Source organism: Corylus avellana, chromosome 7, assembly GCF_965113065.1.
Source record: "Corylus avellana chromosome 7, dhCorAvel1.hap1.2, whole genome shotgun sequence".
Taxonomy (NCBI): domain Eukaryota; kingdom Viridiplantae; phylum Streptophyta; class Magnoliopsida; order Fagales; family Betulaceae; genus Corylus; species Corylus avellana.
The window spans coordinates 7358775-7381079 of record NC_142496.1 but is presented as its reverse complement, the minus strand read 5'-3'; the positions used below and the strand labels follow the sequence as shown (position 1 = coordinate 7381079).

General features: G+C 38.1%; 2 protein-coding genes across 2 annotated transcripts; one reads left to right on the top strand and one right to left on the bottom strand.

The window, feature by feature from the left end:
• Nucleotides 1–14764: 14764 nt before the first annotated feature.
• Nucleotides 14765–16724, top strand: LOC148584409 (ABC transporter G family member 31-like). Its single transcript, XM_088518430.1, has 4 exons — nt 14765–14908; nt 14995–15082; nt 15553–15719; nt 16464–16724. The coding sequence occupies exons 1-4, from the start codon at nt 14765–14767 to the stop codon at nt 16722–16724; spliced, it is 660 nt and encodes a 219-aa protein (XP_088374556.1).
• Nucleotides 16725–18296: 1572 nt separating this feature from the next.
• LOC148584408 (uncharacterized) lies at nt 18297–20318 on the bottom strand. Its single transcript, XM_088518390.1, has 2 exons — nt 19752–20318; nt 18297–19321 (listed from the first exon to the last, which is right to left on the bottom strand). Exons 1-2 carry the CDS (start codon nt 20313–20315, stop codon nt 18371–18373), a joined length of 1515 nt encoding a protein of 504 aa, XP_088374516.1. The 5' UTR covers nt 20316–20318; the 3' UTR covers nt 18297–18370.
• Between the last annotated feature and the right edge of the window lie 1987 nt (nt 20319–22305).

Genomic DNA, 22305 nt, shown 5'->3' with positions numbered 1-22305 from the left:
TGAAGTGTTTTGGTGGAATTAGTAACAAGATATTCTCATCTCTCCTTGAGTTCATCAATCAATTGTTGCCTGCGGATAGTGAAGGTTTGCCGGTTAATACCTATGAGGCAAAAAAATATCTAAGTGACATGGGACTCTGCTATGAAAAGATTCCGGCTTGTCGTAATGATTGCATGCTATTTTGGAAGGGCAACAAAGAATTAGATTCATGTACAGTTTGTGGCAAATCTAAGTGGAATGATGACATTAATTTGGACGTGGACGGTCAACCCATATCGTCAAGTAAGAAACGCCCAGTAAAAGTGTTGCGGTGGTTTCCACTCATACCAAGACTACAAAAATTGTTTATGTCGCAGTATACATCACCCCATATGAAGTGGCATGCACAGAACTGCACAAAGGAAGGCAAATTGAGGCATCCGGCCGACGGTGAAGCATGGAAGTCATTTGATCAGTTGTATCCGGAATTTGCAGCGAACAGTAGGAATGTAAGGCTTGGACTAACCTCAGATGGATTTAATCCTTTTGGGAACCTTACTACATCACACAGCACTTGGCCCGTAATGCTTATGCCATACAACTTGCCTCCTTGGATGTGCATAAAACAAACATCTTTCATATTATCCCTGATTATCCTAGGCCCGAGCTCACCTGGAATGGATATAGACGTTTACCTACAGCCCTTAATTGAGGAGTTGAAGAAATTATGGAATGTAGGGGTACGCACATTTGATGTTTCCACTAAAACGTACTTTATGTTGCGAGCACAATTGATGTAGACAATTAATGATTTCCCGGCATACGCAGATCTGTCAGGATGGTCTACAAGGGGAGTAAAGGCATGTCCTTGCTGTATGCAATCAACCAGGTCTCGATGGTTAAAACACAACCACAAATGGTGTTTTATGGGTCATAGGCAATACTTGCCCTTGGATCATCCGTGGAGGAAGAACAAAAGTAATTTTGACGGCAACCAGGAACTACAATGTCCTCCCGATGTGCTTAGTGGGGATGAAATCCTAAGACAGTTAGAGGGGATGCCATTTGGGGATGAGGATGCCGACAAGTCAAAGCCAGACAGTAGTAAGAAGCAGGGAGAGAAGCGGAAGAAGAGTACTCCCAACATAAGACCAGAAGCGAGCAATAATGTATTATGGAAGAAGAAGAGTATTTTCTTTAGGTTGCCGTATTGGAAGGATAATTTACTACGGCATAACCTTGATGTGATGCACATAGAAAAAAATGTGATAGACAATATTCTTGGCACAATACTCAACATAAAAGGGAAAACAAAGGACAACTATGATTCTCGTAAAGACTTGCAAGAGATGGGATTGAGACGTCTACTTCATCCATTTACGACGAATGGAAAAAACTCACTACTAAAATTCAATTTTTTGGTAACGGACCGTTAGTGACGTGTCAAGGCTGTTGACACGTTACTAACGGTTAGTAACGTGTCATTAGTAACGTGTCTGGGGCGTTTCCAAATTGGACGTAACTACTAGGGATTTAGTAACGTGTCAATTTCTGACACGTTACTAAATGGTAACGTGTCAGTTTCTGACACGTTACTAAACTTTTAGTAACGTGTCAATTTCTGACACGTTACTAAATGGTAACGTGTCAGTTTCTGACGCGTTACTAAATTTTAGTAACGTGTCAGTTTCTGACACGTTACTAAAGTTTAAAAAATTATTAAAAAAAAAATTCCAGACAAAAATTTGAAAAAAAAAATTTTCAAATTTTTTTTCCGGAATTTTTTTTTTCAAATAATATTATGTAATCTGATTTTCAAAAATCTATACCCAGCACAGTTGATATCATGGAATTTGATTTTTTTTTTCTTCAAATAATATCATGGAATCAGATTTAATAAATCATCAAATAATATCATAGAACTCAGACTGCCTTGAATCAGTTTAAACAACATATACAAACATCTGCAACTTTGCTCTAGAACTCGAGCTCCATTTATACCCGATATTCAGCTATCTCCTTTTCAGCCTCTTCTTTGGCTTGTTTCGACCTAGCCATTTTTCCTAACAATAGAAAGACAAGCTATATATATTAAACCCCAATATATTAATGCAAAACACAAGCTATATATATAATGAGGAATATATATATCTGAGGAGATGGACGGAGAGAGGCCAGACCTGCCTGAGAGAGAGTACTGTGAGAGGAAATTCCAGCCATTTTTCCGCCGGAGAGGAAATTCCCTCTTCTTCGAAGAAGAGAAAGGAAAAGATAGAGAGAAAAAGAGAAGAAGGCCTGTGCGGGGGGGAGGTAGAAAAAAAATAGGAGGGAAGAAAGAAAGAAAAGGGGGGGAAAAAATATTGGAAACCAGCTGGTCGCAGGTTCCCAATGCCCTATTGTAACGTGTTGTTAATTTGGACACGTTACCAAATTGGTAACGTGTCATAATGCCACGTTACCATTTGGTAACATGCCATTATGACACGTTACCAAATGGTAACGTGCTATAATGGCACGTTACCATTTTGGTAACGTTCCATTATGGCACGTTACCAAATGGTAACGTGCCATAATGGAACGTTACCAAAATGGTAACGTGCCATTATAGCACGTTACCAAATGGTAACGTGTCATAATGGCACGTTACCATTTTGGTAACGTTCCATTATGGCACGTTACCAATTGGTAACGTGTTATATATGACACGTTACTAAATATTTTAGTAACGTGTCATTAACTGCCACGTTACTAAATGGTGACGTGGCAGATATTAATGAATAGTATATACGTTACTAATACTCCTTTTTTTTGTAGTGACTATATGCCCCCAGCTTGCCACACGATGTCCAATGAAGATAAAATCAGTTTCTTAAAAGTGCTTCGGGATGTGAGGGTGCCCGATGGTTATGCATCGAATATTTCCAGATGCGTACGACTGAAAGACCGTACGATGACGGGTTTGAAGAGTCATGACAATCACATTCTGATGCAATAACTTCTACCTATTGCTTTACGTGGGTCACTGCCAAGTAACGTGGTCAGACCTTTGGTTGAGATGGGAGCATTCTTTCGGGGCATATGTTCAACTACGCTGACACTAGATAATTTGAAACGACTCCAGAGTGAAGTCTGCGTGACTTCGTGTAAGATGGAACAAGTATTTCCCCCAAGTTTTTTCACGAGCATGGTTCATGTTGTCGTGCATCTTGTCCGTGAATGCATACTGGGTGGACCAGTTCAGTATAGGTGGATGTATCCGGCTGAGAGGTAAAGTTTGATTGTTAAGTTATTATTATTATTTTTTTTCCCACGAATAAAAGACAGTGAATCACTGCAATTGTTGATTGATTTTCATATACAGGAGCCTAGGGGGGTTCAAATCTAATGTGCGGAATAAAGCGGCTCCCGAGGGATGTATTGCGGAGTGAGAAACTATATCGAATTTAATTTCAAATTGTAGGATGCACATGGAAACGCTTAGAGGGCGAATAGCGGACAATCAGTTGGAAAGCGAACATTTCGAACTATTTGTCGATTGGTATCGTGAATACGTAAGAATAATGTGTTCTAACTAGTTAAATGAGGTATATACATGTTTCCCTTAGAAATCCTATATACACCAATTTTAATTCATATATTGCCCTCCATTATACGCAGGTCAATGGATTGGACGACCTACACAGACAGGAGTTGGGTGAGAAACTGGTAATGCACTGTAGGGGGCCAAAGAAAATGGCAGTCAACTATAACAGATATGTGGTTAATGGAAAGTTGTTTCGCACTCTGCCAGCTGATATCTGGAAAAGGACTCAAAATAGCGGTGTGTGTGTGCCGAGTACTGATGGCGAAACGTATTACGGGAAGTTAACCCAAATAATTGAGGTTGAGTACTACGATAGGACAAAGTATGTTTTGTTCAAGTGTAATTGGGCGGACAACACAAGGGATAGGGGGTACAAGGTTGACGAGTATGGCATAATGCTTGTGAATTTCAAAAACCTTATCCACACCGGAGAGAGTATTACGGATGAGCCGTTTGTGCTAACTTCACAAGTTGACTAAGTATTTTACATCGAAGATGAAAGAAACCCAGATTGGGCTTGCGCTGTAAGGACTAAACCTAGAAACGTATACAATGTTGGTCAGGGTCAAGGGTCCGATGATTCTAGTAGCAACTACCACGAGATTGAACCCCTCCTCTTGAGTTCCAATCATGATCACGTTAACGCACCTGATGATGTCGATTACGTCCGACCCGACTTAGAACCAATCGAAGCGTATGTCATTTAATAAAATTGCAAACATGTTTATCTTTTAAATGAAATGTTTATATTAATTTATAATTGCTTTTTAGGTTAACCATAAAATTTATATGTAGTTTGTGGAAACGATATATAATTAATTGAGTAACTAGTATATGTTTAAAATTTTAAATGTGTGATTACTTTACATATATTTGTACCTATTTAATTATTTTAAAGACTAATTCATTTCGTAACGTATTTTGTAGGGAGACATGAGTTATAAGGGAAAGAGAAAAGCACAGCGGCAACCGACCGTACGGTTGACATCCGCCGCCCATGATTTACATTCGTCCTCCCGGGCTAATATGGAGCCAGAAGGGTATAGACTGGTACTTCCACATCATGTGGAAGAGCATACCGATGCAGGGCGGGACGTGGGATGTGGTGATGATATTCACATAGATCCTCAGCGTTCTGATGTGGCAGAGTCGGGCACATCCACACCGTTCACACTTGACTTCACGACGTTGAGCGATATGGGGATCGTCTCCCATGGCCATTTCCAGTGGCACCCATACTCAAGTAGCGGAGCACAGGTGGATGATAGTGATGAGACACAGCCCCCAGATAGCACTGAGGGTGATGAGGATGGTGTCGCGCATGACACGCATTCCGATGATGCCGCTACACGCCCGTTGGTGGTGGATGAGGTTCGGACGATAAGTAAATATATGTGTTAAAATATTGGAATATGTATTTTATTTAATTTTAATATGTGGTTAGTTTAAATAAGTAACTAACTTGTTCAAATTCTTAATGTATTAGGTGTAGATCACGATGGCATCACCCACTACCATATATTAAGTGTCAAGTCATGCCACAAGCTGTGGGAGATCCCGGATGGCCAGAGGATCGTGTACGAGTATAACCCTGCGTGGCAGCCTGTGGGACAAAGTGCTTCCAAATTTAGACGGATGACCGGAGTGTTCGTCAGGAGCAGTACTTATGTACGGATTAACGACGAGTGGAAGAAGGTATCAGAGTGTAAGAAGGAAGATATTTGGGATGCATTGATGGTATGTTATAATTAAATATTATTGTATTTATGATAATGATTTATATATTCATATATTTATCTCAAATAGATGGACAATATTGTTAATGAATATATATGTGTGAATATATGTAGAAGCACTTCTATATCTCACTTGACTGCGATATCGCGGCCATAAAACGGGACGCTTTCCTTTATATGCGAAACAAGCATACGACTTGGAGGTATGACTTGAAGCATAGTCTTCACATCACATCGGACGATACTCCGGCGACAGTGAAGGCTAGGGAAGGAGGACAATTATTCACATACAATAGAGAGGACGTGGATATATTATTGGAGAAATGGTGTACGAAAGAGAATCAAGTAAGTCACATTTTAGTGAGTTTTGTTTAGTTTTATTAAAATGAATGTGTTAGCCTAAAATATTAACAATATTAATTGTATAGGAATATGCTGCATATATGAAAGGAATCCGATCGAAGAACAAGGAGTCTCACTGCATCGGATCAAAGAGCTATGCCAGGGCTACACATGAAGAAGTATGTTTTTTGATCAGATATATGTATGACTTATGTTGATTGTGTTTATGTTTTAATTTTTTACGTACTTTATTTGTGTATGCAGTTCATAAATACCGGGATTCCGCCAACACGAGCGCAGTCTTACATCAACACACGTGAAGAAGACTAGCGGATATCCAAATGACTTGGTCAAGGAAAGATGTGTACGCTACTTATAACCGATATGTTTTGGTTAATGTATATTTCTTTGTAATTTAATGGGCATATTTATAATTGCTTTTGTTAATGCGTACCCTACAGGGACATCCGGTTGCATAGCAGTACCGTAGGAGGATGAAGGAGTTGCTTCCCACTGACCCGGCTGCTACACAATCTGTCACCGAGGGCACTGTACGGTGCGCGCCCGACGATGCATACGCATAGGGGATGGGCAATAAGCCAGAGTGCGCAGGTCGGGTTCGCCAGGCTGGATCAAGTATACTACCTGTGCGCGGTAGCATACACTCCTACTATAGACTAGTCGCGCCACGCTAACAACCTCCCGGGAGCTCTGGTGTCCCAGAAATGATAGAAACTGCACTACCAGCTGAGTGGGAGAAGCACAAGCAGGAGATGGATGCGCCGCTAGAGACACAGAGAGAGCAGGCAATGGCGCAGCAAGCTGAACGGGAGAGGCACAGGGCGGAGATAGCTGCGCTGTTAGATGCATAGCGAGTGGAGGTTGATCAGCAGGTTGCTGTGCGGCTAGCTGAGACCCGGGCTAGTATGACCACTTTGTACGAGGCACGTTTTCGTCAACTCGAACACATGTTGTAGTCGAGGTCCTCATTCGATACGACTCGAGTTAAAGATGTAACAGAAAAAGAATCTCCAGCCCGTTTGGTGGTGAAATCGTTAGTGGGGAGTGAACCAGGTAATGTAATTTTTTTTTTTGCTTTGGGTTTTATTGAGTATATATATGTATGTATGAATTTTATGACGTTGCAAAATGTTTTGTTCTTCATTGGTTTGGTGATACATTAGGTTGGAATTAGTATTGTTTTTTATGCTGTTAGTGTTGATAGCGACCTTGATAATGTTTGTTATTATTTATACTACTAAACGTTAGCATTGTGTTTGTGTCTAATTTTAGAAGGAACTTATTTTCCAGTCGGAAGATATATATATAGATATTGCATTGATGATGATTTATAAGTGTACTTATTGCTTCCTGATAAGACAGACACTTATTGCTTCTTGATTGATTGTTTTATAATCTCCAGGTATTGCGGAAAAGTTGTCGAATAAAGAAGCTATCGACCTAGATTGAGCCTTGAATGTGAGTTCGTAGTTGGTAAACATATTATATATTTTGTTATTGTTTAGTTGTGTGAAACAAAACAATATTTGCTCACAATAGTTATTGTTTGTATATGATTGACGTATTGACTGCATGTTTGTGATAGATATAATTATATCTATATGATAAATAGTAAGTTGCATTAAATGGATGTTTAGTCAATACTTCGTTTGAGGTTTAATATATAGGTTGGGTCTCTTGTAACTATGTCAAGTTTGAGGTTTAATATTTCGTTCATGGTAAATTGCTAGTTTTGGTTAGACTAAGGGTTTTCGGGTTTGTCAACCACTTACGTATGTATTGCCTGCATTTTACGATTCCGATCGAATGTTAGTGTTTACTTTAATGATTTGTATATGTTGTCTGAATTATGAGTTCCTCACTGTTGCTTTATAAGTGGTCAAAAATTATATAGGTGGATTGGAATATAAGATGAATATATATGGCCATTTAGTATGTCAAGTTTAAGAAGTTATACATTCTTGAATCTGATTTATTAAGCTAGGCCATGGAGGAAAGTTTATACTTTATTCAGTATTGTCTTACATAGGATAGAGTAGAGTAGAGTAGTTCTTTCTATTTGTAGAGTAACATCTTTCTTTGAATTTATTTCTTACCGCAGATTGTGAAGAAGCTTGTGGATGTTGTTGTCAGTATACATCAAGCTATCTGGGAAACCTTTGAAAATAGCGGTATGAGGAGGTCATGGATGTTGTTGCCAAGTATGGTTGGACATAGGACGTATTAGTTTGGTTTGATTTGATTTGATATGATTTTGATTTTGATTTTGTTTTCGATTTTGGTTTGACATATTGAATTGACTCAATGACCTATCAGTTATTCCATGCATGTCTCTATTTATTTATGAGGAGTTGATAGATTTGAATGTTGAATTCTATTATATGTAACTGAATTTTTGGACATGTTATAATGGTTTTATCATGCCATTTGTTTTTCTCCCTAGTACATCCTTAGGAAAGATGACATGAGAAAATTGGTTTTTTTTGTACAAATTAAATTGAATTCAAGCAGGGAAATCTGGAGTAAATTGAATTGTATAAACTGTATATATTGAATTCTGGAATAAATTGAACTCAGGAAAGAAATTGGAAATTGCCAATTCTATTTGTACAGGAAAACGATGTTGGAACAAAAAAATTGTTTGTTGGAAAAAATAATCTGGAAACAATCCAGATTATTTGAAAATAATCAAGTGTGTTCCTGATTATTTGATTATTTCAAATGTGTTCCAAATTGGAAATGTTTCAGATTATGTGTTCTAGATTTTTTGATTATTCCAGAATATTTGCAAATGTTTCAAATAATCTGGAATTAATCTGAAAAATCTTTACACTGCAGAAAAAGATAACAGAAAGATAATTGTGGAGAAGAAATTTGTATTTCTGATGTGATTTCAATTGTACAATGGAATGGCCTATTTATAGTTGAATGAGGCCCTAAAAGAAAGGAAATACAATAATTACAAAATAATACAATAATTACATAATAAATTAACTTGCAAGAAAACAATCTTTATAGGGAAATTAACTTGGAAACCAAGCCAAGAGTAGGGACCAAGTAACTTGGCAACCAAGGCAAGAGTAGGGACCAAGCAAAGATTCACAATATTCTAACATCCCCCCTCAAACTCTAGGGGGCGAAGCCAACTTGAGTTTGGAGATAAGATCAGTGAGTCGTCCAGGTGGATGAGATTTGGTAAAGATGTCAGCCGATTGATCTGCAGAGGTGACGGAATGAAGATGCAAAATACCTTGCTGAAGATGATGGCGGATGAAATGACAATCAATCTCGATATGTTTTGTGCGCTCATGGAAAACATCATTATGAGCAATCTGTATAGCACTCCGATTGTCACAATAAATAGGGGAACTAGTGGACTGAGAAACACCCATGTCGGACAAAAGCCATCGTAACCAGCGAAGTTCAGATGTAGTGTCAGCAAGAGCACGATACTCAGCTTCAGTACTAGATCGAGCAACAACAGATTGTTTCTTACTGCGCCACGAAATTAGAGAAGTTCCAAGTAGGAAACAATATCCAGTGGTAGAGCGACGATCAGTAGGATCACCAGCCCAATCAGCATTAGAGTAGGCTCGGAGCTCAAGAGATGAATGAGAAGAGAAATGAATACCATGAAACATAGTGCCCTTGACATAGCGCAAAATGCGAAGAACAGCAGCATAATGAGTAGATCGAGGTGCACTCATAAATTGACTCACCAAATGAACAGCATAGGCAATATCAGGTCGTGTAACAGTAAGATAAATAAGACTACCTACTAGCTGCCTGTAGAGAGTAACATCGGATAAAGGCTCACCATCCGTGGCTAGAAGTTTGACATTGGTCTCAAGGGGGCTGCTCGCTGTTTTACTGTCTGTCAGACCTGCTCGGGAAAGTAGATCAGATGCATATTTGGCTTGAGAGAGATAATAACCATCATTACTCGAGGTAACCTCAAGACCAAGGAAGTAGCTGAGTGTTCCCAAGTCCTTCATTTCAAAATTTTGGCTAAGGAAGGATTGAAGAGCACGGATGCCTGAAATGTCATCACCAGTAATAATCATATCATCTACATAAAGAAGGCTAAGGATAATACCATTATCAGTAGTCCGAAAAAAGAGAGCTGAGTCATAAGAACTAGAAACAAAGCTTTGTTGAGCAACCACAGAACTGAACTTGGCAAACCAAGCACGAGGAGCCTGCTTGAGACCGTAAAGTGCCCGACGGAGTCTGCAAACTTTGTGTGGCGGATGGTGATAGCCAGGTGGAGGGTGCATATAGACTTCTTCTGTAAGATCACCATTGAGGAATGCATTTTTAACATCCATCTGAAATAACTGCCAATGCCGAACAGCAGCAACTGCAAGTAAGGATCTAACAGAGGTCAGTCTAGCAACAGGAGCAAAAGTCTCCTCATAGTCAATACCATACTCCTAAGCAAATCCTTTCGCAACAAGACGAGCCTTATAGCGTTCCACAGATCCATTTGCACGAGTTTTAATTTTATAAACCCACTTACATCCCACTGCAAACTTCCCAGGAGGCAAATCCACCAAGTCCCATGTATGGGTTTTAGAAAGGGCATCTAGTTCATCAGACATAGCTTTCTGCCAAAGAGGGTCAGCACTAGCCTCACGATAAGAGTGAGGTTCGTGAAGAGTAGCAAGAACAGAAAAACAATGATAATCATGGAGATAGGTAGGTGGTGCTCTTACCCTATCGGAGCGACAAAGTTCAGGAGAAGGCTCGGGAGTGTGTGATGTAGCAGGATGATCCGTAGTCGAATCAGGCAAATTAGAAGCAGCCTCGAAGGTTCGTCCAATGAGCTTGAGTTATCTGCAGATGATCCAGGAAATAAGACAATAGAGGGGTCAGTGAAGACAGGAGAATATGCAGAGGAAGAATGCGGAAAAGGCATTTGACTAGTGAACATTTTATGTTCCCAGAACTCCACATGGCGAGAGATCCTAAGTCGTCGGGCAATGGGGTCATAGCAGCGATAACCTTTTTGAGTGATGCCATAACCAAGGAAGCAACACAAGCGAGAGCGGGGTTCAAGTTTAGTACTCTCATGTGGAGGAAGAGTGACAAAACAGATACAACCAAAGACGCGAAGCAAAGAATAGTTAGGTGTGCTACCATACAAGCGCTCATAAGGAGTTTGGTTGTGAATAGTCGGGGAAGGCACACGATTAATCGTGTAAATAGCAGTGAGAGCAGCCTTACCCCAAAAGCGTTCAGGAAGTGAGGCAGAGATGAGAAGAGCTCTTACAGTGTCTAAGATGTGACGATGTTTGCGTTCTGCACGCCCATTTTGCTGAGAAGTGTAAGGACAAGAACGATGAGAGAGGGTCCCATTTTGTTTTAAAAAATTTTGAAAAGATTTCTCATTATATTCCATAGCATTATCTGAACAAAAAATTTTGATGGTACGAGAAAATTGGGTTTGTACCATTTGATGAAAATTTTGATAAACTTGAGTGAGTTCAGAGCGATGCTGTAATAAATATATCCAAATATAACGAGAATAATCATCAAGAAAAATAACAAAATAGCGAGATCCCCCCTCAGTGGGAACAGGGGCAGGGCCCCAAATATCAGAATGAACTAAATCAAATGGTGCAGAAGATGAAGACTCACTTTTATTAAAAGATAAATGTGTTTGCTTGCCAAGATGACAAGAAACACAATCAAAAGATTTTACATCTACTGATCCTATATGACCTTGAGATGCAAGAAGTTGGACACGTGGTAGAGAGGCATGACCCAAACGTGAATGCCATAAGTTGGAAGAAGCAGTGAGTGTTTTGACAGCAGCAGCTAAGTGAGTAGGAGTTTGTAAGAATGAAAGCTCAAAAAGACGTCCAATCTTACGGCCGGTCCCAATTAGTTGACCCGTCTATGGATCCTGCACATCAACACCCCTGTTAGAAAATGTCAACTCCAAACCTAGTTCATAAAGTTGGCCAACTGAAAGAAGATTTAATGACAATTAGGGAACAAGATATGTGTTATCAATAGACAAATTAGGTGAAGAAATAGACCCACTGTGACTAACAGGTAACCTAGAACCATCAGCAGTATAAATGACAGGGTTGGGAGAAAGGGCAGACTTTTGGGAAAATAAGGTGGGGTCATGGGTCATATGATTACAACAAGCAGAGTCGATGAACCATGAATTTTTACCTGATGTGACGGACAAGGCAGTAGAGGAACGAGACAGAACCTGATGGATTAGTGCCTCAACGTCAGATGCAGTGAGAGTAGAGGATTGAGATTGGTTCTCAGTGTAAGATGCAGGTGCAGAGGAACCAGATGAAACAACTGCGGCTGTTTGTTGGAAAGGAGCTCGTGACTGACGTCTGTTTTGGAGCTTATAGCAATTAGCAATAGAGTGACCATGTTGTTTGCAATAGTTGCAAATTAACTTCATGGAGGAAGACGGTGGTGTGGATCGTCTAGGAGGAAATTTAGGAACACTCTGAGGTGTAGCAGCGACAGCCATATCTGGAGATTGCAAGTGCATAGTGGACCATCGAGTCTCTTCAGAAATAAGTTCTGCTACAGCAGCTTCCAATGTGGGAAGAGGATTGCGGTGTAAGAGAGAAGCCCGAGTGGGTTCAAAATCCGCATGAAGAGCCATCATAAAATGCATAAACTTTCGACGATCCCGATACTTTGCAAATATTTCTACATCTTCAGGATGCTTCAGTTGAGGATCTGCAGTGGATAATTGCTCCCAAAGACTATTAGTTTGAGAATAAAAATCAGCAATAGACTGACCTGGCTCCTGACGTGTCTGATAAAGTTTAGTTTCAATCTGAAACTCAAGTGAGGCATCATAAGTACAATTGTATCGTTTTGCTAAAAACTCCCAAGCAGCCTTTGCATTCCCAAGCTTGAGGAGTAAACTATGGATGGAAGGAACTGAAGTATTGATAAACCAAGAAATAATACGATAATTTGCACTATCCCAATCTTCAAATCGACTGGCAAATTTGTCGGCTGACTCACCTTCTTTTTGTGTGGGTGCAACAGTTTCTCCACAAATATAACGCCATAATCTCCTCCCTCTAAAAAAAGCTTCCATATTTTGAGCCCACAACATATAATTGGAACCATCTAAAATATTGTCAATGGGACGGACAATATTATCAAGATTGGTAGACATTTTTTTTTTTTTCTCGGAAAAAAAAAATAATAATAATAAATTAAATAAATAAACTTGTGGGTAGTAATCTGGTGTGGCGAAGGTGCAGGTGCAGCCTTAGGGAGCTATCTGGTGTGGCGTGTGCACAGCAGCTATGGTGCATAAATATTCTGATTTTGAACAACAAGACCTCTACAACTTCCGTCACATACAAAAAAATAACCGCAACAAGCGTTTGGTGTATTGTTGAAATAGAAAGAACCACCAAAAAGAACGCTCAAACGGAAAAACAAGAAAATTGTACGGACGGAGAACGGAGGCTTAAAAGAGGCACCAAGAAAACGGTGGCTCTGATACCATGTAGAAAAAGATAACAGAAAGATAATTGTGGAGAAGAAATTTGTATTTCTGATGTGATTTCAATTGTACAATGGAATGGCCTATTTATAGTTGAATGAGGCCCTAAAAGAAAGGAAATACAATAATTACAAAATAATACAATAATTACAGAATAAATTAACTTGCAAGAAAACAATCTCTATAGGGAAATTAACTTGGCAACCAAGGCAAGAGTAGGGACCAAGTAACTTGGCAACCAAGGCAAGAGTAGGGACCAAGCAAAGATTCACAATATTCTAACATACACATTGCCAATTCAATGTGTTCCAACATAACAGTGAAAGAAAATAATCTGGAAACAGGGATAGCAATCAGGGAAATCTGGAAAGCAGGGGAAAAGGGGAAAAAAAAAAAAAAAAAAAAAAAAGACCTAATTTTGTGACGTGGCATTTCTGCCACGTCAGAAAAATTCTGACGTGGCATTTATGCTACGTCAGACGTATTCTGACGTGGTGTTTCCACCACGTAAGAAAATTTATGACGTGGTGTTTCCACCACGTCAGAAATTTTTTGACGTGGCAGAAATGCCACGTCAGAAATTATGCTGAGGTGTCCAAGCTGCAACGTGATAAAAAATTTTGACGTTGCGTGGAACTACACCGTCAGAATTTTTCTGACGTGACAATAATGCCACGTCAGAAATTTTCTGACGTGGCAGGAATGCAATGTCAGAAAAATTTCCTGACGTGTGAGTGAGTAAAACGTCAGAATTTTCTGACGTTTTACCCACTCACACGTCAGGAAATTTTTTTTCCTGACATCTATGTTTCTGACAATCGACAAGCGTAAAAAACGACCCGTCAGAAAAATTTTCTGATGTGTCGGACACTAGAACACGTCAGAAAACGCCTGTCATAAAAAAATTGTTTTTTTGTAGTGAACTCTTGAATTGATAGCTAGTAGGGACACCTCACCAGAACAGCTGATGCCTCACCTAAAAGTATTAAGTTGTATAAATTCCTATCATTCTAATGCTACCCGTCGAGCTGGAGCATATATATAACCATATGCTCGGTTAGGAAGAAACAAACAAAACAAACTAACTCTAGAGCATTGATACCATGTTACCTATGATGAGAAAATGCAAATGTAAGAGAAATGGGGTGAATCTTCTACAGCATTGATTACATTCTGCCAAATATAAAGGAAAAGTGGTTATACAGTATAACTCATGAATTGACATCAAGCGAGACACCTCACCAAGGACAACTGGTTCCTCACCTAAGGGTTTGCAGAAACTCCTTTCATTTTAACAAACATGAAACCTTACCTGACCAGAAAAATAGAAAGAGAATATAACTTACTTGCAATTATGTGTAGCACCTTTTGCTATTTGAAAATTTTCAAAGGACTGCCTATTGTGTGTTGGTTTTTTTCTATCTTCTTTTCATGACATCTTATGTAGACAATAGCGTGTATTCCACTTAAACATGGTTTTACTTGTATTTTGATTTGGTTCTTTCTCTTTGGTTCTTGCAATGTCTTTACAAAGGTATTAAACTATTTAACACATTAATGTTGTTTAGGAATTCAACTCAAAATTTGTTAGTCGTTATGGGAGCTCTTTATTCCGCATGCATGTTTGTTGGAATCAACAATTCCTCTTCAGTTCAACCAATTGTTTCAATTGAGAGGACAGTATTCTATCGAGAGAGAGCAGCTGGAATTTACTCTTCAATTGCTTATGCAGCAGCCCAGGTAAGAGTCATTACACACAAAATTTGGCAAATTACACTTCTTCCAAGTGGTGATTGTTGATACAAATCTAAATTGCAATTTAACAGGGTCTTGTGGAGATTCCATACATTGCTGTGCAGACAATAATATATGGCCTCATCACCTATTTCATGATTAATTTTGAAAGGACAGCCAGTAAGATTCTTTGTCTTTAGAGTTGGTTCTTAGTATATGGATTCTATGGCTGCCTTCTTTTTTCTTTTTATTTTATTTTATTTTATTTTTTTATTTGTTGTTATTGTTAATAGTGATATTTTCGTTGATTTCTTCATCAGGGCTTTTAGTTATGTTTTATTCCCGTGGAGTATTTTTTTGGAGAGTTTCCCCAAAGCATATTAGTAGTTTAACTAACATCTTTCCATCTTTGACAAAACTGCATGTACTTCTTCCAGAATTATTTCCTGGTCTAAAATGATAACCAGTGTGAAATTCTTAGATGTTGGTTACTCAGCATTTATTTGATAATGAATCTTTCGTGGGTTCATCAGTTATGGAATATACACACATCTATATGATATTTCTATTGTATTAACTATTGGATGTTGTATGCGCATAAAGTTTATGCAAATGCAGTTAATTAACTGGATGCTTCTCCTGTGTTGCAGGAAAATTTTTTCTCTATCTTGTGTTTATGTTCCTCACGTTCACCTACTTCACCTTTTACGGCATGATGGCTGTTGGTCTTACACCTTCTCAACACCTATCAACTGTCGTCTCTTCTGCATTTTACTCTTTATGGAACCTCCTTTCTGGTTTTCTTGTCCCGAAACCTGTAAGTAAATATATTGTACATCTGCAACAAATTATTGCTTTATTTTCGCCTCGACCAATTAAATTAATTAACTGCTGGAGTTTCACTTTACAATAATAAAGAATCCATCAAGCAGTCAAGCTGCTAAGTCAACTGAAATATATTGTAACCACTTATTTAGGTAAACATACCAAAACCCTGCTTCATCCCAATTCTGAAAGTATAATTAGCTTTGTGTACCTGGAACTCTAAATGACATTAAAATGCAATCCGTTAAGATTTTAACCTTCTAGACTTATCATGGAGAAAATCTGTGCATTTACCACTTGAGAGGAATATGTGGTTTGCACTCAAGTAACACCCTTAATTTGTATGTTGATAACCCCCTGTACATGTTAGGCCAGAACAGGGTTAGAAAACCGACACCGGATTTGAAATGGGTCAAAAGTCAGAGTCCTCTGCCGATCCCCACCCAATAGGCAACAGGTGTCGGTCCCTAGATTTGAGTGAAAGAAAAATAAGCCCCAGTAGCCATGAAATCCCACTAGTGGTGAAAAGGGAGGGGATAATCTCACCTTCAGTAAAAGAAATTGGTGATAGAAAATATAGCAAATGGTTCTTGCTTGTTATTTTTAAGTTAAGGTCATGCAATGGAGGCCATGTGCCTCTTCTTTTATTAATTTCCTTTTTTTTCTTTTTCGTGTTTTTTTTTTTTTAAGAAATCACAAACCAGTTCTATGGATCTTTATATGTTTATTGCTTCAGTACATCCCTGGATGGTGGATCTGGTTCTACCACATCTGCCCAGTTGCATGGACACTACGGGGTATTATCACCTCTCAGCTCGGTGACGTGGAAACCAAGATGGCAGGAACCGGATTTGAGGGCTCCGTGAAAGAGCATATAGAAGTTACTTTTGGCTATGGCCCTGGTATGGTAGGAGTTTCAGCAGCAGTGCTTACCGGTTTTTGTCTCCTCTTCAGCATATTTGCAAAATTTTTTGTTCAAGAACTTCTGAGTTGGTAAATCTCTCTTGACATATTTATCAAGGTTTAAAAACTTTGAGTAAACAATGCAAGGGAATAATAATATCTTTCTAAATTTTTTTTTTAAGTGTATGTAGAATAACAAGAGTACAAGAAAGTTAAACCACCAAAGCAGGTTCTCACTTTGATATGTTTCATAAAGAAAAACATTTTTAATATCTCTTTCTCTATCATATTGGGTTTCATTCTCATTGACTCTGATACTACATATTGGTTTATTGTGATAGATTACTCAAATTGCTTATGAGGATAAATTGACAAGGAAGAGGATGCAGATAAGTACTTTATTTTGGGTTCTTGAATTTTGCTGGCCATGAATTGTAAAGTATATATTTAATAGTTTTCTCCCTTGGCAAGTTTGACTCATGTGACAGTTCTCACATATTTTTGATGATTTTGATGAGATTAGTCATTTTGAGTTAAGTTTGTTGTGGGCATTTAGATTAGTTTGAAGATTGTTGTTTAATGTGGTGAAGTAGTGTTAATGCATAGTAGTCTTCTCCAAGAAGTGTTAAAATTTTAAAATTTGCCAGTATTTATGGTTTTCGGCTTGTGTTTACAATGATAGGTGTCGTTTTGTAGTTTTAAGCCATTATTCATGATATGTTTGGCTTTTATATTATATCATTTTCATAATTAAAGGATAAAGAGGTATAAGATCATATAAAATTCAAAAATCACCATTTTTTCCCATTACATTCTTAGCAAAATAATGGAGAATCTGAATTTCTGGTTGAAGCATTTTAAACTGATGTTTGCTACTTCTTTATTTTTTTTTTTTTAAATCTCTTTATTTGATTGAAGATGAAACTTTCGCGGGAACGGGATTCTTTGGCAATGACTACAAAGAAACTTGGCCGTGATTTGGCAAAGGTTAGCATGTTTGGTAAACAAAATCCAAAAATACTTTTTCTTTAAAAGATATATTTTTTTTACTTTAAAAATGATTAAAACACATTTTTTGAGTAAAGCTTGAAAATGAAATTTCTTCTAAAAAAAAAAAAAAACTCTTTTTGACTTTGAAAAACTCTACTTTTTAACATAATTCCAAACATATCCTAAGTCAAAACGAAGAAGACCCAAGGTGGCACGACAGAAGATTGAGGCCAATGATGAGCTTCTAATTCATCAATATCTCATTCCCAATACCATAACAATATTGCATTCAATGTATAAATTAAATAGAGTCAAATAATGCATCGCCAACTATGCCTAATCCACATTCAACAAAACTAGATTACCAACTCTAAATGCATAAAAGACCAAAAATGTCTCCACAAAGATTAACGTTAAAAGGAAGATGTTGGTCTTCCTTCTATCCTCGCAAATTGATGTATCTTTTAAAATTACTATTGAATCAAAATTTCATAGTAATTTTGAAAGCCACATCGATTTAGAGATGATACAAAGAGGACATGAGATGTCATTTACCATAACTTCTCCCCAAAACATCAAACAATAACCAAATTTAAGGCAAAAGTCAACCAAAAAAAGCATGCCAAATTTCTTTAACATAATAATCTAAAATAGAACACAATAGCAAAAGATAACAAGGCCAATCATTTTTCCTTCAATTCTGTTCATATTCCAAGCTAAACAGAAATTCTGATAATGACATTTTTCCTCTTAGACATTAGCTCGGTCTTCTGTTGCACTCCTTGTTAACTTGTGTATGAAATTACAGAACATCTTCAACATCCAAGAGATCAGTTGGAGAATTATGTCAATCAACTTCTTCACCATCCAATAGAGTAGGCGAATTTTTTGAATCAACTTCTTCACCATCCAATGCAGTAGGCGAATTATGTGATACACAATAGCAATCGCAACCAATCCGTACCAAACATATATTTTCGAGCCCATTGAAGCAAATCTTTCACTAAGGTCTTTTGAGGTTACAAGCCTCAGTGCCACTGAATAGGTAAGTGCCGTGGACACGACTGAGGTAAGCATGGCTGATGTCAAAAGCCATATAAAAAAGTTGCTCCTAATAGGAAATCCAGTAATAACCAAAAGTATGACGCCCAAAGATGAAAAGAACGAGGTGCTATTGAAATATAAGAACAATATGTATGTATCATCTGGATAAGAATATGATAAAACTGCTTTGCCTGTTTCACATAGAGTTTGGTTGCTACAGGTGAAACCCTCCGTGGAGTTGGATATATTTTGTTGCCAAACGCCACCTGGTGGGCTGATCCCAGCTTGAAAAGCCATGGTTGCCATCACAGTAGCCACTAGCATCAATGTGCCACGTGTTTCCTCCATCCAATTTCCCTGGCGCTTCAAGCGTTTACCTAATGACGAAAGAACACACCCCCACCATGTCTTAAACCCTGATTGAGATTGTTGTGCTCCATCAACACTAGTACTACTCGGTGTCGGTGGTAGGGAAGAATTTAGACCCTTTGATCTTCTCACGCCAGCTTCGTTTAGAATTTTTTGGATTTCAAAATATTTAAAATCTCTTGAACAGACATCACAGGCATCTAAGACATCTGAAGCTGTGTAGCCAAGCTTGTTTGTGGCTTTAGCATCTCTTTTAATTGCAGGTATTGAAAGTAGATATTTTATGGCCTGCGCAAACAGAACATTCTATTGACCAATAGCTACCGGAAACTCTAAAAGCACTTCAACAAAAAGAATCCAAATAAATTTAATTCAACCACATTGAATGATATTTCTTGGGTTATTTGTTACGTATCTCTTTGCATGATCTTTAGAAGAACCACATGAAACGAGAGGATTTTTTCTATTTCTTGTGGGCATGTATGACAACATTGTGATTCTTCCTTCCTTTCTTACTTAACATACGAATATATCTTCTACCAACTTACAATTTTATTCCTACTTTATGAATGCAAAACAAGCTCGCGAAAAAAGGAAGGGAAAAAGAGAAGTAGATTTCAAATAAATTTGTAGACGCAGAAAGTGTGCTACTTTATATATCACTAGAAAGAAATATCTATTATAAAAGAGTAGTAACAGATATTTTTAACACACCTACCTTCATTTGCTTGAGCATCACAGCTAAATGCAATAAGGAGTTGCCATCATGGTCTTTGGAATTGAGGAGTTCATCGCAATCAGCCAACTTCACTAGCCGTTCTAGAGCATCCTGGTGATTATATTGAACACACAAGTGCAATACACTCTCACCATTGAGATTCTTCCTTATGGACTCTGGTTGAGCTCTAATTAAGTCTTCTATAATCTCTATTCGCCCTCTCATTACAGCAAAGTGGAGAGGAATTCTCTCATGCTGATCAAAAGCTAAGCAAACAGTTGTATTTGCTTGCAACAATGCTTTTACTATCTCAGTGTGACCCTCAGCAGAAGCCAGATGAAGCGGGGTTCGTCCTAGCGAGTCCACCTCTTTTGCAAGTGTAGGTTTCTTGCTAAGAATAAGTCTACTAATTTCAAGATGGCCATGCAAAGCAGATAAATGTAAGGGGGTCTCACTAAAGGATGTCAGTGAAACTCTATCAAGAATGCGCGCATCCAGTTGGATCAAAGTGGTCAAGGTGCTTACACACCCATTCCGTGAGGCTTCATAGAGTTCTGCAATCATTTTCTCTTCTGCAACAAGCCTTCTATCCATCCTTCACCTGTGAATGTGAAAACTGAAGAAACTCCAACCAAAGGAGGAACCAAAGGAACTTCAAGCGGAAACTTTTCTGAATCTGGGTTTTTGGCCGTCCCTCAGGTCCATGCTTTTTTCTCACCCACGTGATTTTATACTGGTTACCGTGTGGACTTTGTGGAAGGATGGGACAAGGAAAAAGGTAAAAACAAAATGACCAAAATGGGTCGTTGAAAATAAATAAAATATTTGAATATTAAATTTAGTATAAGGTGTATGCAAATACAATTTGCATCTCTTTTAGTTACAAAAATAGGGAGAGGCTTACATACGGTCCTTCTAAACTACCGCAATCTGCGGTAGTTTAAAAGGACCGCTGAGATCTTCCAAAGGGTAACTTTAACCTTTTAACCCAAAACTGCGGTGCCCGTTCAGTACTCCCATCCAAACGTTATCTCTCTTCTCCAAAGGAAGGAAACCCAAAAATTTTCCAACATTGCAGACTTCCTAATTAGAGCTCATTCGGAGCAGCCTAATTTTGACCAAAAATGCATCACACACAGATATCTGCTACTGCTAGGCAGCTGCAAATTCAAACTAATGGGTCATACTCACACATGGAGTTGATTGAAAATTTGAATTTTGAAAATGAAAAGAGAGTAGGAAGGAAAGAGTAGGACATGGGGTGTTTGTTTGAAGTCATAAATGAAATGAGGACGAAGGCTCTGTCTGGCGCTGCAAACAAAACCAAATTTCCAATGCACCATCATCATTCATAATGGCAAGACATGCCAAAATCAACCAAAACAGTGTGGCCCATCTCCCATTGCGCTCTTCACTGCGCACCTTATTGGTTTATTGCACGACTGGTCAACATTGCAGACTTCTGGGCAGAGGCGAGGACTCCATTTTTGGGTAGAGTCGTTGCACTGCAGTTTTGGGTTTAAATTTCCTTTAGAAGATCTCAGCGGTCTTTTTAAACTACCGCAGATTGCGGTAGTTTAAAAGGACCGTATGTAAGCCTCTCCCACAAAAATAAACGCTAAACAAGCCAAGTCAGGAAAGTTATTCCACACACAAAGAAGCAAGGACTTTTCAAAAGTAATTGGTTTATTAGTCGACTTTCTCTCGATGACTCCAATAAATATATCTTTATCAATGATGCTAAGCCATAAAAGATACAAGGATCAAGGGGTGTATGTCACACGTAAAATATCATATCCTAAAGAGTATATAAATAGGAGAAAACAAAAAAAAAGCCTGATAAATTGTGATGCCCCAAAAATTTAAAACCCAATCCCTGTTATTAAGGATAAACAAATATTTTTCTTAAACATTTTTATAAAACAACAACTACTTGCAATTGTTGTAATGACCCTTGTTATTTTACGAAAACAAACCAAAAACCTTATTTTTGCCTCTGACCAAATATTCAGTCGGGGCCCACCGAACGTTCGATGTTAATCTTAGTGTGAACTTATTAAAGTCCTAGGATAAAATTTTCTATGTGTTGATTTGAAAATAGGAGCCTTGTATGGACCTTAGCATTCTGACTGAACATTCCATGCTCTCTGACCGAACTTTCGACCTCAAGTCCGAATGTTCAAGGGCTTTTCGACCCTAAAAGCACTTTTCATTTGTTTTACAAAACAAATTTTTTTTTTTTTTTTTTTTTTTTTTTCAAATAGATTTTTTGAGTGTTAAACACATTTTTAGACAACTCAAACGCACATCCAAACAAGCCCTAAGTCGGGTAGCAGTTCTGTTAACTATAAAAAGAGATTGATGTCAACAACAATAATATATATAAAATGTCAGGCCTCCGGGACATATGTACAGCAAGCGTGAGGTTTCTTTAAGTGACGTGTATGAATTAAGTTAACACTCAAAACAAAGAGAAATTAATTAAGAAAAGACGTCTTAATTATCACAGAAAACTTAAAAGAATGTACAATAAATTAACGTTTTTTTTTTCTTC

Excerpts from the sequence above, each read along its gene's own strand:
- LOC148584408 (XM_088518390.1), bottom strand. The coding sequence starts at position 20,315 with ATGATTGCAGAACTCTATGAAGCCTCACGGAATGGGTGTGTAAGCACC. Across the intron at positions 19,322-19,751 it reads TGATGCTCAAGCAAATGAAG|GCCATAAAATATCTACTTTC; the intron begins GTAGGTGTGTTA and ends CTGTTTGCGCAG.
- LOC148584409 (XM_088518430.1), top strand. The coding sequence starts at position 14,765 with ATGGGAGCTCTTTATTCCGCATGCATGTTTGTTGGAATCAACAATTCC. Across the intron at positions 15,083-15,552 it reads TAATTTTGAAAGGACAGCCA|GAAAATTTTTTCTCTATCTT; the intron begins GTAAGATTCTTT and ends CCTGTGTTGCAG. Across the intron at positions 15,720-16,463 it reads GTTTTCTTGTCCCGAAACCT|TACATCCCTGGATGGTGGAT; the intron begins GTAAGTAAATAT and ends TTATTGCTTCAG.